The sequence below is a fragment of the Micropterus salmoides genome, unplaced genomic scaffold (assembly GCF_014851395.1).
Source record: "Micropterus salmoides isolate LMB-PRFRI ecotype aquatic unplaced genomic scaffold, ASM1485139v1 Ms_hic_scaffold_5, whole genome shotgun sequence".
NCBI classification, from domain to species: Eukaryota; Metazoa; Chordata; class Actinopteri; order Centrarchiformes; family Centrarchidae; genus Micropterus; species Micropterus salmoides.
The window spans coordinates 17317719-17334373 of record NW_024044237.1 but is presented as its reverse complement, the minus strand read 5'-3'; the positions used below and the strand labels follow the sequence as shown (position 1 = coordinate 17334373).

General features: G+C 41.8%; 2 protein-coding genes across 2 annotated transcripts; both read right to left on the bottom strand.

The window, feature by feature from the left end:
* Positions 1 to 3007: 3007 nt before the first annotated feature.
* On the bottom strand, positions 3008 to 9406 carry ube2ka (ubiquitin-conjugating enzyme E2Ka (UBC1 homolog, yeast)). The gene is made up of 7 exons (XM_038699503.1): positions 9060 to 9406; positions 8330 to 8423; positions 8018 to 8076; positions 7805 to 7887; positions 7012 to 7111; positions 4320 to 4448; positions 3008 to 4222 (listed from the first exon to the last, which is right to left on the bottom strand). The coding sequence occupies exons 1-7, from the start codon at positions 9120 to 9122 to the stop codon at positions 4148 to 4150; spliced, it is 603 nt and encodes a 200-aa protein (XP_038555431.1). The 5' UTR covers positions 9123 to 9406; the 3' UTR covers positions 3008 to 4147.
* A 616-nt stretch (positions 9407 to 10022) lies between these two features.
* On the bottom strand, positions 10023 to 16507 carry klb (klotho beta). Its single transcript, XM_038699502.1, is given in 7 exon segments — positions 10023 to 10874; positions 11354 to 12285; positions 12506 to 12762; positions 12869 to 12915; positions 12918 to 13136; positions 13235 to 13748; positions 14829 to 16507. Coding segments are annotated over 7 exon segments (3156 nt in total). The 5' UTR covers positions 15591 to 16507; the 3' UTR covers positions 10023 to 10449.
* Between the last annotated feature and the right edge of the window lie 148 nt (positions 16508 to 16655).

Here is a 16655-nt window from a genome sequence, read left to right as displayed (position 1 = left end):
CTTGGAGAGGTTCAGCACGGCACAACATGCTAACAAGCATGCCATCTGTTGTTATGCTCGTTCTCAGTGTGCCACACTGTAAGCAATGTGATCTGAACCTTATGATAAGTGCATATATTACGTCCTTGTTGAGACAGTAAAAAAAAAAGAAGAAATTTTGGTTGTTCTACCAGGAATCTAATGCAACACTAGTGCAATACTACTGTACAAGTTCAAAGTACAACTGTACAGGAAAGCAAACTCCAATATACATAATCCATTCGCCAGTTCTTCTGCATGCACATTTTTCATCTAAATTGGCTTGCTTGCTCCATTTTCACTGGCAACGTAATTCCCTGGAGGTTCAATTTCTGTTGGTCTTGTAAATTTAATGCATCAGCCTAGTTTTTATTCAAATATGTGCACTGCCAAACAAGCTTATAAACACATGTTGGATCCTTAACAACAAGCAGCATAAACAGTTTCTCTATACAGCCCCCTCCAAAAGTATTGGAACAGTAAGGCAAATTCCTTTGTTTTTGTTGTTCACTGAAGACATTTTGGTTCAAGATCAAAAGATGAGTATGAGACAAGAGTTCAGAATTTCAGCTCTCATTTCGTGGTATTCACATCTAGATGTGTTAAACAACTCAGGACATACCACCCTTTGCTTAAACCCACCCATTTTTCAAGTGAGCAAAACTATTGGAACATGTGACTGACAGATGTTTCTTGTTGCCCAGGTGTTGCCTTTTAGGTTGATTGTCCAAACATTAAATAGCTCTGCATGACTAGTCTAAGTTTTCATACTTGGTTCAAACCTATAAAGACTGCCTTTCCTGTTAAAGAGGATAAACCAACATGAATATCAGAGAGCTGTCTATGGGAGAAAAGCAAGCCATTGTCAAGCTGAGAAAAGAAGGAAAATCGACCAGAGCCATTGGACAAACATTGGGCATAGCAAGCACAGCAATTTGGACTGTCCTGAAAAACAAAGAAACTGCTGGTGCACTGAGCAACAGACGTCGAACAGGTCGGCCAAGGAAAACAACAGTAATTTATATATAATAATATAATATAATAATATCATGAGAGCTGTGAAGAAAACCTCCCAAATCACGACGTCCACAGTGCAGGGGTGAAGGGATCACAATCCACTGTTCGAAGAAGACTCAGAGAACAGAAATATAGAGGCCACACCACAAGATGCAAACCATCAGCAGTAAGAATCGGAAGGCCAGATTGAAATTTGCAAAGAAGTACAGAAAAAGTTGTGGAACACAATCTTATGGACTGATGAGACCAAGATTAATCTCTACCAAAGTGATGGAAAGGCCAAAGTGTGGAGAAAGAAAGGAACTGCTTATGATCCGAAGTATACAAGCTCATCTGTAAAGCATGTTGGAGGTAATGTCATGGCTTGGGCGTGCATGGCTGCTTCTGGAACAGGCTCATTAATATTTATTGATGATGTAACGGATGATGGTAGCAGCAGAATGAATTCAGAAGTGTACAGAAACATTTTGTCTGCCAATTTAAGGAGAAATGCATTGATCTGGAGGAAGTTTATCATGCAGCAGGACAATAACCCAAAGCACATTGCCGACAAAACAAAGGACTTCATCAGGGGGAAAAGTGGAAGGTTTTAGACTGGCCAAGTCAACCACCTGACCTCAATTTCACTTCCTTAAGAGGAGACTGAAGGGAGAAACACCTCAAAACAAACAAGAACTGAAAGAAGCTGTGGTAAAAGCCTGCACTAACATCACAAATGAAGAATGCAACAGTTTGGTGATGTCGATGGGCTTGAGGCAGTTATTGCAAGCAAGGGTTATGCCACCAAATGTTAAATGTTATTTACTTTAAGATTATTTGTTCCATTACTTTTGCCAACCTAAGAATGCAGTGGTCTAATACAGACGGTGATATGTCCTGAGTTGTTTAACACATCCAGATGTGAATACCAGAAAATAAAGCTGAAATTCTGAACTCTTGTCTCTTTTGATTTTAAACCTAAATGTCTTAAGTGAACAACAAAAACAAAGGAATTCGTCTTACCGTTCCAATACCTTTAGAGGGGACTGTACAGGTGCTGGTCATATATTACATATTATATTAGAATATCAAAAAGTTGATTTATTTCAGTATTTCCATTCAAAAAGTGAAACTTGGATATTATATTCATTCATTACACAGACTGATATTTCAAATGTTTTTCATTTAATTGTGATGATTACGTCTGTGCATAGTGGTTCTTGAAGCACTGACTCCAGCTGCAGTCCACTCTTTGTGAATCTCCCCCACATTTTTGAAAGGTTTTGTTTCACAATCCTCTCCAGGGTGCAGTTATCCCTATTACTTGTACACTTTTTTCTACCACATCTTTTCCTTCCCTTCGCCTCTCTATTAATGTGCTTGGACACAGAGCTCTGAACAGCCAGCCTCTTTAGCAATGACCTTTTGTGTCTTGCCCTCCTTGTGCAAGGTGTCAATGGTCGTCTTTTGGACAGCTGTCAAGTCAGCAGTCTTCCCCATGATTGTGTAGCCTGCAGAACTAGACTGAGAGACCATTTAAAGGCCTTTGCAGGTGTTTTGAGTTAATTAGCTGATTAGAGTGTGGTACCAGGTGTCTTCAATATTGAACCTTTCCACAATATTCTAATTTTCTGAGATACTGATTTTGGGTTTTTCCATTAGTTGCCATTTATAATCATCAAAATTAAAAGGAATGAACACTTGAAATATGTCAGTCTGTGTGGAATGAATGTATACATAATAAAAGTTTCACTTTTTGAATGGAATTACTGAAATAAATCAACTTTTTGATGATATTCTAATTATATGACCAGCACCTGTATATCAATGTTGGGACTGAGATTAACTATATAAGAAACTACTGACTGATTTACTGAGCATTACATTGTTGCAAGGTAGTTTTTTTGTATTAGCTGCATTTGCTAAGGGGAAAACATTATTCCCGTTCAGAAATATAACAGTGCTACAAAAAAAAAAAAAAGGACAGCGTGGATTAATTTACACAGACTTTAATATCTTTATTTACAGATGAATCATTTTGACATATTTATCTGTTGGCGCAGTTAAGTTGATGAAACATTTTTCAATTTCGTTTCGAACTATTTCCATCCAGACATGTGACAGGTTGTGTTACGGCTGAACATTTATTTGATTGTTTTGTTTTCTCTCAGTTTAAAAACAAGAATCCAAATGTATTCCTGCAGGAGACCAAATAAAATCTTTTAAAAATGTGTGTGTGTGTGTGTGTGTGGGTGTGTGGGTGGGGTGGGGGGCATGACTGTGTGAACACCTCAGTGACACTTTATGAGCTAGGTTCCAGAACAGGGAAAAAGCCTTGTCCAGTTCTGTGTATAATTAACTCCATATTTCCTTCGTTGACAGTATATTTTACAATTTCATTTTAAGTGAACTGCTTATGCATTTTAAGTGCCCTCAAAAACTCCCATTGATGGAACAAGATAATTATTCAGACTTTCAGTGTGTATGAGTGTTTATTGTCTAAGGATGAGTGAATGAACGAGGGTAGTGATGTTGGACCTAGCGCAAGACAATTTCTTAAGACATACCAATTTTAAAATGTAGTTACTCTAGGACTCTGCTCATTCCCTGTTCAGAAAACCATCCCAATAGTGTGTAAAAATCATGACCTGGCTTGACTCTCTCCTGCAAACGTTCATAAATGAAAGTAAATGCACTGCATAGGCAAGAATAAGTCGCCGACAGCCGCTTCCTGGACACAGCCAGGAAAACCGGGAGATTGGCAGGCATGGGCGGGGTCTTAAGTCTAGCATTCACTTCAAAGGGGGGCGAGATGTGGTTGAACTTCTGATTGTAGCGCTGAGTGGAATGTTGAATGAACTTAAGGAAACCAGAGATAAGAGCTCACAGAGCGACTGATTGGAGTGTTGTACAGCAGAGGTGATGAGCAAGGAGGAGAGATGCCACACAGAGGGGATAAAAGGGGGAGGATGGAGAAGAGGGGGAAGTGTGGAGGCGATGAGTCCACTGTGAAACAGCGGGTGCAACGGGGGAAAACACGCCTTGAGACAGCTGCAATTTGGAGGAGAGAGCGCATGTATGTGTGAGGGAGGGGAGACGGGGATCAAGAGGAAGATGAAGAGGGTGTCAAGATTCAGTTACTGAGCAGTAGCTCTGTCGCTGTCTCCACGTCCCAGGATTTCGACGACAACGCCACTATTACTGCATTCTGGGGAGAGAACAAAAACCATTCAGTTTTATTCTGCAGCAGAATCCAGCAGCACACTGCACAGCAGGGGGAGGGGAAAAAGTTTGGAGAAACTTACTTTTTCAAAGCCCATGGCACAGAGTTTGTCTATTTTGCGTGTGTACTCCGGACTGGAGACGGGAGCGCCTGCATAGACATGAGACCAGAGCCTCGCTGTCTGTTTGAACATCTCTGGGTTCTGCTTGTACTGGGTGAGGAACAAATGTGAAAATCAACAGTAAGTTTGTGTGAAAAGGTTTAAGCATGCCAACACTGTGCTGGTTACATCTGTACTGACTTTTTTTTTTTTTTTTTTTAAATAGTCTGTCGTCATATATTATGATGTCACCCTAAACATTTTTTTTTAACTCCTCAAACAAAATCTAAATTTAAATAAAGTGATTAATCAGAATATAACTCGTCATTTTTTTTTTCCAACATAAATCAATTTTTCCCCTATAACCATTCAAGAGCCGCTGCTGAATTATGACCGCCGCTACTAAAATTTCCCACAATCATTATTATATCAATGCACTACTCATTTTCACTCACACACTGTGCGAGCACGGTAACACTCATCGCTTGGCTCACTTCCTCTCCTCATTCTTCGAAGGACATCTACGTGACAGGTGCTGTTATTACAGCAACGTAACTCCGAACCGGGAGGTGAGTAGCGAGTGTTTCATTGTCAGAGCAGCAGAAAGTGAAGGTGAACGCGAGCGGAGGAAATTATTCCGGCAGTAAATGTACAGTGTCGGTTACAGCGTGTCAGCTTCTCAAGACCAAGAAAAGTCTGTCCCCCGACTGCTGGAAAACTGAAGCCAGTTTGCGCTAGCGTCTCCCCTTCAGACTGCGCAGCTGAGCAGGAAAGCTTATAGAGTAGGCTACATCGTTTGGCTGCTATGTAACTTAACATTAGCTCAATTTAAATAAAGTAACTGGTAGCTGTATTTTATTACTACCTACTTGTCAAATGTTGAGAACATCAGGTACAAAGTAAGACTAAACTGGTGTAGCCTACAACTCTGTCTTGTAGCCTACAGACTGGTTCATCCTAAATTATTTTTCAATTTTCAGATGAGAAAAGTGGTTGTTAGGAAAAGAAGTTAGGTGGTGACTGGAGGACCTGAGGTTAGTAAAGCAAATTATAAAAAAAGTGATGCAAACTAGTCCTTTTAAGTAATTAATGTTTCTTTTTGGATTTTAATGTGCAAATAAAAAGCACCTCAGAAGGGAGGAGGTTTGTCATGTTGCCTATTTTTTATATTAATGTCTATACAAATGTCAAAAGCTGTGAAATAAAGACACAAAAGACAAACATGAACAATAGTATCTATAATGATTCTGAGGTCATATTAATAACAGGGTTTTCCTGCCGATAAGGTTTAGGGGGTGACATGCTGTGCCATAAATGTAACATCTTATGCTAGACAACATTATTTCATTAGTTCGAGTACTTCTCCTTGGGATGTGGGTTGGTAAGCGATGGATGGCTGTTACTACATTAGATATTAGTGATAGTATGTAGGTGTTATGTGCTGAGTAGAATAGGGGAAAGAGCTTACTATCTACGCGTAGTATTTCACAACAGTGTCCCTTTACTAGCACCGCAGTGAATATTGCTTAACGTGCAAAAATAACTGTTGTGCAACACAGGAAAAACCATGATGCATCCACCTATATCACGGCATTTCGGTTAACAAGCCAGGGTCATACACGGGTGAACCTAACATAAATTGATACATCCTACAGATGTGTGATCTGCACGTCATGGTAGTGCAAAGTCCTAATTCAGAATCTTGCACTGGATTAGAACTCTCCCTAGCAGAAATTAAGTAGTTTGCCTTGGGAGGTGATCTATTAGAACTAAGTGATACTGACACAAATGAGTATCACAATATTTGTGAGAAATTCTGCCTATGATGCCACAGTATTTTGGGTACGAGTGCTGCTGCTTACGCCAGGGCTGCACTCCAGGATGATTTCACTTCACATGTCCGTGCACAGCAGTAAAAACAACAAAAATATTCCCGGCCTTTAGATGGTTAAAGGTTTTTCAGCTGCAGCTTGTTCTCCGGGGGAAACCCTGCTTAGACCGGGCGATGCGCCAATGCACGTTATGCAAATGGACATATTTTCGTAATTTTGATTAACAATCATTAAGTGTGGATATGGCAACCATCTAATACAGAGGTCCCCAACCACACCAGGTTTTACATTTACCGGACTATTCCCGGTTATCTTTCAGACATTTAACTGGTTGTAAATAATTATCATATATTGATTGTATATAGTGTGTAAATAGTGTATTAATATTTAAACATCTACATAGAAAGTTAACTGTATACTGATCATATATAGTGTGTATACAATGTATATATTTATACATCTACGTTGAAAGTTTACTGATTCTACATTACTGCATCTGTTCTTTTACTTTTCTCTTTCCTCTGAGTTGATATGTCAACATAAATTTCCCCTACGGGGGATTAATAAAGTTATATCTTTTCTTATCTTAGCTTACAGGACGACTCTCTAAGAACTCTTTGCGTGATCAGTTCAGAAAACTGTATCAGCTCTAAAACTAATTTACAACAAGAGCCTTTACAACTTAAACATGTTTGAGCTACCCAACACTACTACAACAACCAAAATCTAGTGTCAGATAGCAATGAATACATTATTTACATAATGTTGCTCCGCTTGAAAAATTAGAAATACAGTAAATTTGTCAAACAAAAGTCAAAACATAAATACACATGCACACCCACCTGATTGGCTACCACTGCGTCTTGTGGATCATCTGGTTCTGCAGCTGCCAATAAGGCCTGTAGCGACAGGAGGACCGTCCTCAGTGTCATTGCTGCTGCCCTGAAGGAACATACAGGTATGTTTTATGGTATGTTTAGTGCAACACCAATAAAGGGGAACTTTCCTCATGTGATCTGACTTCTACAGATATGTTGCCCTCTGTTCTATTACTGGAGTGGTGGAGTAATACTTTCAATACGTCACATGACAGTGGGCCAGCTAGTTTAAATACCTTTGATCTAAGGGTGACTGAACACTTACATCACTGTACATAAAATTGGGATTAATTCTAATAACTAATCAACAGACTCACTCATCTGTTTAACTTTGTTGAACCTACGTTGTATATTCTGTCGATGTATTACAGCAAGTAGGAGTTTGAATGAACGCATATTTGCACAGTTTTAAAGCTGAAATTATTAATGAGATTAACCTGAAGTCATCAAACTATAGACAGGGGTGGGCAATAAGAACAGCAACCTAAAAATGGCTATGGCTTTTGTTTGTGATTGCTCAGCTGGCCATCAGTTTCTAGTAGAATGAAGTGCAAAGTGATAGCACAACAGGAAGTAAAGACATAACAATGGAGAAAATATTACCTTGCTGCTGCAACCTCTTGCCCAAGGGTGCTTGTACTGTTTTTAAGAGTGCAGCAGGAGTATAAGGCTTTTGGGGAAATACTGCCTTACCCGACTAGAAAAGTATTGCATGATGGATGAAAAATGTTAGGAATGCTGCAGCACATTCACTCACCACTGGTCTTTGAGAATGTCCAGACATATTGCACCTGTGACTGAGCTGATGTTGGGATGCCAGATCTTCGTGATAAACCGCACCTGAGAGATGAAATGAAAATGGGACAAAGAAAATCATTTGTGATTTAGCGCAGTAAAGGAACATTTCCAAATGTACACACACAATGGGATGATTATCTGTAATAACTCTACAGAAGTAATGAATCCCTACCTTGGGTGGATTGAATGGATACGTCTCTGGAATTTTAATTTCTAGTTGATATCTACCCCCTGGAAGAAATGAGAAGTACCACAATTATTCAAAAATCATGACAGGACTATTGCAAGAATCCAATCAAAGGGTGACTGTTAAGATGCAAGTTGTTTTTATTTACATTAAGTATTAAAAGTCTCTTGAAACAGTTAGTCCGTGAGGCCTTCTCAAAATAAAGTTGTTGTCAGTGACTCCCAATATCAAATAACAAAATTGTGCAACCACGCATACAGGTTAGCAGACAGCAGTGTGTCTAAATGAGCCCCTCACCTTCATATGGTGTGTCAGGTGGCCCTGCTATCTCCCCCTTAAGTTCTGTGAAGTTCTCATCCACCAGATCCACCTTTATCTGGTTTTTGCTCGTCTGAAAAGGGGTGAAAAGGCAAAGAAGCATTTTAACTTCAGCGGGCAGGCAGGCCACAAAGTGTTAAGCTAGCTCGCTGTCAAACTCAAACCTGCCTATGCAGCATAAGTTGACACCTCCCCGCAGCAGCATTAGCCAAAGTTGACCTCAACTTGTTGCACACATCTTACGGATCTACATACGTACATTACGGCTCTCAAATGTAAGTTCAGACGAATCTATGCAGATCCAGGGGGGGACATAACGTGAGAGCAAACCTTTAAGAATACACGCGGATCACACCAATATATCGTTGCTAACGCAGCTAGCTCGGTTACCATTGAAAGGCATGGCAAGAGAGCCAGTTAGCAATTGTGAATTTAAGACTCACTTCTTTGCGGTAATGCTTGTATAACCCGATAAACTGCTTGCTAACAACTGTAACATACTTGGCTTTAACTTTCCCACAGTAGCATATTAACAGCTAGTAGCTATTTGTGAAGCCGGATGCACTGCCGTGTCAGTTAGCTCAAGCTAGCATCTTGGTGATTAGAAAGCTGACAGCTGAGCCACCGACGCGTCATTCACATTCAGCCTCGTAGTCAAAGGAAGGAAAAACTACAGCGGCAACATTAACTGGCAAGTCTGACAACAAACCTCTTCACTTTTGAGCACCTCCTTGAATTCCCGTTTTATCCTCTGAACTGCGATGTTGGCCATGGTTCCCCCGTGTTCCCGTCCGGTTGGGGCCTCGCCGCCGTCCGACCTGACTAACGTTAGCTAGCTTGTGTTCTGTCTACAGTAGCTCTGCACTTTTTTTTTGATACAACCGCAAAAATAACACCTGCAACGTTGTTCGCCTTGAGTGCCGTCAGTCCCGGTTTTCAATGTGATGATATAATCCGTTAAAATAGCTCAACGCGTATCTATCATCTCAAATGTGTAACAACACAACGCTTGGTGGCACTGAAAACATTTTAATACCAAACTGCATGCAGTCTGGAGGAGACGGGGTCATGTGACTTGCCATCCTGAACGCCTCTTCCCATTGGTTGATCTGTTCGTGATGAATCATTTGTTGTTATTATCAACATCATTATTATTATCATTATTTTTAAAATCAAATCCCGTGTGCCATTTTAGATCACCTTTTAATTGAAAATAAAAGTGATCTCTTAACAAACCTAAACAGTAAGCAGAGTTTCACACAATGACTATCAGTAGATGAGTCATCCAGATGTGTTAATGTAGGCTGAGCCCCTGGCAACAATCATGTCAACCTCTGAAATGCAAAGTTATTTCATTCGTCCAGTCACAGACACTGCTGGACAATAACACATGAGCATAAACTGTACTTGTTGGTATTTTTCCCTCTTTTTTTTTTTTTAACAAAAGACAGATCCGTGTTTCACATTGTTTCATCAGAGCGTCAAACTGTGACACTAGGGGGCGTCATTGTCCCATGGAGATTCTGTGGCAAAAATGATATCTGGTGTTGAAATGAAGTGGATAACATTTGATACTTCTGTGTTTTCAAACTCGTTCTTTCAAAAAAATGGACACAATCCACAAGTACATATGAGCTGAACTTCATATAAAATATCATATTAAAGTCACATATATAATCATCACTGACTGTCTTTATTACAATACTACAATCATGGCATTGACATATTTTCATGGGTAAGGTGAGCAATTTAGTAAAGCATTTTCTTCTCCTATATATATATAAACCACAGAGCTCACATAACCAATTATCAATTTTTGTAAAAGAACAACGTGTGAGTCTTTGGCATTCAATATATCTGTTGCCATCTTATGGTCATTTTACTGTAGAAACTAACAAAATAGATTTTACAATTCTTTTAACCAATCACCTTCCATCTAATAACCTGTTATTACAGTAAAATGAATGGAGACACTTTCCCGCAAAAGTAATTGTTGGTAAAATTATCACAAACACAGACACAATCATCACTGGACCAAACACAATTATAGAGCATTGCTCTGACAGTGTGCCACACACAGTTTGTCTGCAACATTACAGTCAGTATTTAACAGGTGGACATGAGCATCCAGGGACTCCTTCCCTTCCTCGTCTCCTGCTCATCCTGTTCATCCCCCTCCCCCTGCCTCTTTTTTGGTTTCTCTTGGTGACGGTGACAAAGATGACAAGTGCTGCAAACATAGCAGCTGTTATTAGGAGACAACTTCCAAAAACCAGCATCGCTTTGTTTTTGAACATCCATGCACATACAGAGCAAGGTTCGTGCAGCACACTAAGTCTGCAGGTCTGCATGGTGTTATCCTCGGGGAAACCACCACAAGTGATGATTTCTCTGTAGACGCCAATGGAGGCTTTGGCTTTGGATTTGTGGTGGGTTGAGGTGAAGAGGCCAAACTGGGGTACATGTCGATCTTGTAGCTTCCACATGTAGAAGCCCTGCAGGTTGACTCCATCCAATTGGCGAGCTGGAGGCAAATATAATAAAAGAGAAATGTGAGATAAGAATCACTCGTCGGCTCTCCAATTCCTCCTCCTCTTTGAGCAATATAGGTAACCCAGATATACTGTATTTTACAATGAAGAAAAACAAACATGTTAAGACTAGGCTACGTGCCCGTGTTAGAAAAAAGTAAGTACATACAGGTGAGCTAAGGCCCATAAAGGGCAAAGTATGAACACAACATTTGATCAACATTGTCATTGCACTGCCTTTTCTCCCCTCCTCTCTCTTTTTATGATCCTGACAGTTTCTGTCTGGATTTTATAGGCAATATGCGCAATATGGTCATAAAACCTGTATTGCTTTGCCTCTGCCTCAACATCCTGAACAATGCAGAGGTTTTGTTCCCACTGAAAAATAATTGTGCAAAACATTCTGGAAGGGAGAGGAACATTACATATTAGTCCAATGATGGAGATGAAGCATCTGAAATGCATGTCCCACCTTTCAAGGCCTCCTGCAGGTAACTCCTGAGAAAGTGTTGCCTGAGTTTGTCCTCAACAGGAGCCTGGTCATCAACCCCAATGGCTGTGATGATGATAGGCAGAGCCTCTCCATATCTCTGGCTCACCCAGTTTAGGGTCTTCCGCAGGCCCCAGGGTACAAGAGCCTGCCTCAGACTGGAGAAGGGCCAGGTGGGATCAGAAAGGATCAGACAGCCATGATCAGGTGGTTGTTTCTGCCGAAAATAAGCCTGCATGTGGGGATATGGAGAGACCAAACGGGTGGTGAAATGGTTCAGTGCAATAAAACTCAATGTCCCTCTGAGCTCCTCCCTCTCAGTCTCAGTAAAGCTGGGAAGAGGGGATCCAGGGAGGCCCGTTAATCGAGCTCTCTCCTTTAGGTAAGCCTTCATTTCTTGCGGGTAGTCCCCCTTGTTATGTTTCTCTTCATATCTAGTCCCCAGCAATGGGTCTAAGAAGCGACCAAGTTCAAACAAAAGGAATCTCTGTGCTGCTGCCGTATGTGAGTCAAGGAAGGGGTTTGCAGGTTCGGCCCAGTCGGCATGTAATGCGAGTGATACCAGCGCTCTCTGTTGACTAGAGTGTTCCCTCTCATACAGCCTCCAGGCTTTTGCGTGAGCCAAAAGAAGGTTATGAGCTGCGTGATGCGTCTCTTCCCCACTGGAATAAACATCTACCAGTCTGTTTGGCTCATTGATGGTGATCCAGTATGGAACCCAGGGGCCCAGCTGCTGGTAGCACAGTGCTGCATATTCCTGAAAGGCCTCCACTGTGCTGTAGTTGAGCCAACCACCAGAAGCATGCAGTGGCTTAGGCATGCCCAGATTTGGAGCTCTGTGTGTGGGGTAGTAGAGGATGACGACAGCCTGCAGGTCCAGCTTCTTGAGCTCAGTCAGGACACAGCGGTAGTACCTGTTAGATGTGAAACAGGATCAGGAGTTAATATGTGTAGACAGAAAGAGGGACTGAGGTATCATCTTAAAATGTATGTATGAATCTGGCTAAAATATATAGCGTGGATCAGGTTATGTTTTGAAATTAATTGCATTGAACTGAAATGAATCAAATTGGGCTGAATTTTTTCTGTTTGTGGTCGCTAGGAATACTGAAATAGATGTTTGTGTATTTGTACCTCAGAGCTTCAGTGTTCACATTAGAGAGGTCTCCCTGGGGTAAAATCAGAGACCAGTTTAGGGCGAAGCGGTAGTGAGAAGCCCCAGTGGATGCAAACAGGCGAAGATGACCGCGAATAGCCAAGTAGTCAGTGCACTGGGCCCGGCTGGTGTGGAACATCACCCCTGGGACTGGACGCAATGACCCGTCTCCTGTCAGGTTCCAGCTGTACAAATGGGGGTCAGTAAACTGTGGTGAGAAAGGGTAGAAGTGGACCTACAATAACAAAAAAGACAAAAAAAATATCAGGGTAGACTTTCCATTCTTTTAGCATTTTTTGGTGTAAAACTCACACGCTTGTCTTCTGAGATTCTCCTCTTACCTGTAAAGTTGAGTCAGCCATACCCCAGTGAAAATTGCAGGGGAAACGCCTTTAATCTCTCTGGAGGTTTCGTCTCTGGGGAAACCACTGTCAGCGACAACGCGCCTATAGTACTGAGCAGTGGTCTTGGGTCTCCTGGTTCGGTTTGGTTGGCTGAAGTCAATGTAGAAAAGGCCTCGCCTAATAGTGAAGCCATAATTCCACTCAAATCCATCCACCAATGACCAGGCGGAATAGCCAAACACCTGCACACCATCAAACTTGATAGCTGTAAATGAAAACACAGCAATAAAAAAATAGAGATTTCTTTCATTGAATTCATTGCATTGTCTAATTTTTAATTGCTCTTTTCACTTCTTCTCTTACCTTGCAGGACCTGGTTGATAAATCTCTTCATAAGGTAAATGGCTACAGTGTCCTCCTTTCCCACACTTTCTTCAGAAAACCAGCCTCCCTCAGCCACCAGCACCCTTGGGTCCCCATACTCCAGCTTTATCCAGCCCAGTACGCGCCTCAGGTCTGGGGCCACCGTCTGTCCATACTGGACCAGGCCCCGGCCCAGACGAAGGTTGTTAGGCCCGAAAGACAGAGCAAAAAAGTCAGCTGTTGCCTGCACCCAGAGCTTCTCCTCAGGAGAGAACGTGGGCAGAAGGGCACCATGCTTGATTTTTAAAGAGACTGGGTAGTCCCCATCACCAAAAATGGGGTTGGCAAACCAGCCAAGAACAGCCTCTATTGACTGCTGGCAGAGCTCAACATTAGCAGCTGTGGCTTGGCCTCTTTGAGGCTCAACCCAGTGGGATCCCAAAACAATGGATACCTTACCCTTCTGAGTTGGACGGAAAAAGGTGTTGTAGGTGTGCCATGCTTTCGCGTGTGCCTGGAAATCACAGCAGACACAGTATTATGATGCAGTCCATACAGCATGGTACAATAGGCCTACTTCACAGACACTTTTACATGTCCCAGTAGGAATTAGGTATTGTGCATGCTGGCTCGATGTTGTCAGCTGGACACAAAAGAGCTATCAGTAGCACCTATGCTTTTCCGAAAAGGACATCAAAAGTCAAAATGTCTGCTGTGAAAAATCAAAAACAATGAAAAAAAACTTCACAGCACTCACAGAGCACATATCTTTGCCACAGGTGCACAATGTTCTGAATTTGTTATTTTAGTGATATTAAACTTTAAATGCAGTAGTCGATAAGAAAATAATTACTTGTTCTCTGCCTCGATTTAGGCTTATTTTTCACCAAATATAATTCAAAGTTGTACATGTTTTCTTGAGATATTGTGCCAACAGATAAATAATAAACAAACCAATGGGACCAAAGACGTCACTTAACGGAAATAATAGAGTAATCATGAAAACAATCTATTAGACATCAGAGAATTAATATTTGTTCACGCTATCTGCGCAGTGTTGGCTGTACACATACCATCTGTGTTTGATTGCATAAACATAAGTGATTATTAATGAGGCATATCTCCATGACTTCCTGTCACACACTGTTTCCCTCCAACACAAAAGTGCTGATGTGTTGGACTTTGACCTCAATGTCTCTTTAAGTGTCCTGTTTACTGATCAGAAACCTCTCAAAATAAAATATGTCCAATGAGTCAGCCAGGAGATAAATCAAAAAGTGAGCATTAAGGCTTTGCACTTGGCTGCACCAGTTATATGTTGCGAAGCAATAAAACAGACGTCATAGTCTTATTTGATGTAATTTGTCAGTGCACTGGCGCGGTCTGTGTTTGCTTCACTGTCTTGTGACCTCACAATCATTTGGAGGACGCAAACATTCATTGACCGTCATAAACTGATACAGCTGCAGAAGTTCAAAGTTCACAGAAAGTGTCATCAGAGAAAGTCGTTTACAGATAAACCCAGTGTGAGTACAGTCTATGCTCATCTGCAGACTCACATTTTCAATCAGTCAATTGACCCTGCCTAACTTACCCTGATCAGGTTGTGGGCCACAATGAGAGAGCCAGCAGGACCCCCTGTTTCTCCAGGAGCGTGCACACCTGTCCCATACCCCTGCACAGCCACCAGGTATGGATTGTGCATTGTGAGCCAGTACTTAACGTGGTTCCCAAATGTGTGGAAACAAAATGCAGCATACTCCTCAAACAGTCCCACTAGTGTGTCATTTTTCCAGCCTCCATATCGCTCCTGTAGGACTTGTGGCAGGTCCCAGTGATAGAGAGTGACAACCGGCTCGATTTTCTTTTCCAGAAGCCTCTTTATTAGGCGGCCGTAGTGCTCCACAGCAGCTGCATTGGGCTGACCCCTGGCATTCCCATCAGGAAAGAGTCGGGGCCATGAGAGAGAGAAAGAGTAAGATCGTACACCTAGATACTCCAGTGCCTCCACATCTTCTTCCCAGCGAGAGTAGCTGTCACTGGCCACATTGGCAGTATCGGTTGCCAAATTAGCACTGACATTGGAGTGGGTGAAATGGTCCCAGATGGATGGGCCTTTCCCCTCCTGATCCCAGGCTCCCTCTGTCTGGAAGGCAGAGGTCCCCGAACCCCAAAGGAATCCTGAAGGGAAAGCGTCATGAAGGAAAGCCTGGTCTTTGATGATGGGGTCCGGCCTGGGTTGCTGCCAAGTCTTCCTGCCCTCCCCAGGCGAACAGGCTGCTTTGTTCAAACAACACACCAACAGGAGGGAGAGTAAGAGGCACTGACCAATGAAAGTTGACGGATGGTTCAGCATATTGAAGGAGTCTATCTTGTTTCAGAAATCGACTTGAAATGAGTAGCTGGTGTCACTTAGAGCAACTGCTCTGTTCAATATCATAAATCCTCCTGCGAAAGACAAGAAATCCATGATGGTGGAGGAGGGAAGAGAACGATCACAGCCAGGAGAGAGGAACATCTGAAGCTTCGAGGTGCTGCAGTGTCCATCTGACATCCTGGTCGGACTTCCCTATCTCTCTCTGTGTACTGTGTTCCCACTCAGCCCCTCCCTACCACATAATGTTCACACATACAACGCCTGACTCACATGCACTTGTATTGCCATACTTTTGCGAAGTTTCTGGTAAATTAATTTCACATGTAATCCCAAAAGCACTTCATCCAAAATAAGAAGACCCTTTAAATGAGACGAGCAACACGTAAAAGCATATTACTGAGCAGCTACAGTGTTACAGTACACATGCAGATCTCTTAGCATGCTGCTGATTGCTGTGAAAAAAGTTCTTGTGTCAATAATTAGCTTGCACTCTGATCTTAACTCCATAACTAAGAAGTAGTTCACACTGCAGTCTATCATTTGCCCTCTTAAATTAAACTTTTCTTTGAAACAAGTGTCAAATTTGAGTTAACATTTTTTACCCATTATGAATTCACATGTTTAACACATATCTAGCACATTTATTCAAAAAAGAAGGATTGGCTATACAATGTTAGGGCAACCTGACAAAAAAACAGGCTGTTCTCTTGTTGTCTTCATGGCCAGAAGCTACTAAGCAAAGTGTCAGCAGTGATCGTCTAAGATTTGATCAAACCACACCAGGTGAGAACAGTGACACCAGCTCATATGACCTTATTAAATTTAGCTCCACTTACCGTATGAGGAACAGGCAATGACCCAAGGAAAGGAGTGAAAACATTGCTGGGAAGTGTGTGTGTGTGTGTGGGGGCCTGTATTTGATAAAGCCTCCCAATCACAATAAAACAAGTCAAAGCCCATCAAAAAGCCCTTCCTCATCCTCCTTCATTAAGGACAGTGTCTATAGCCATCTAGAGTAAACAGTGCAGTTGCCCAGGATACACT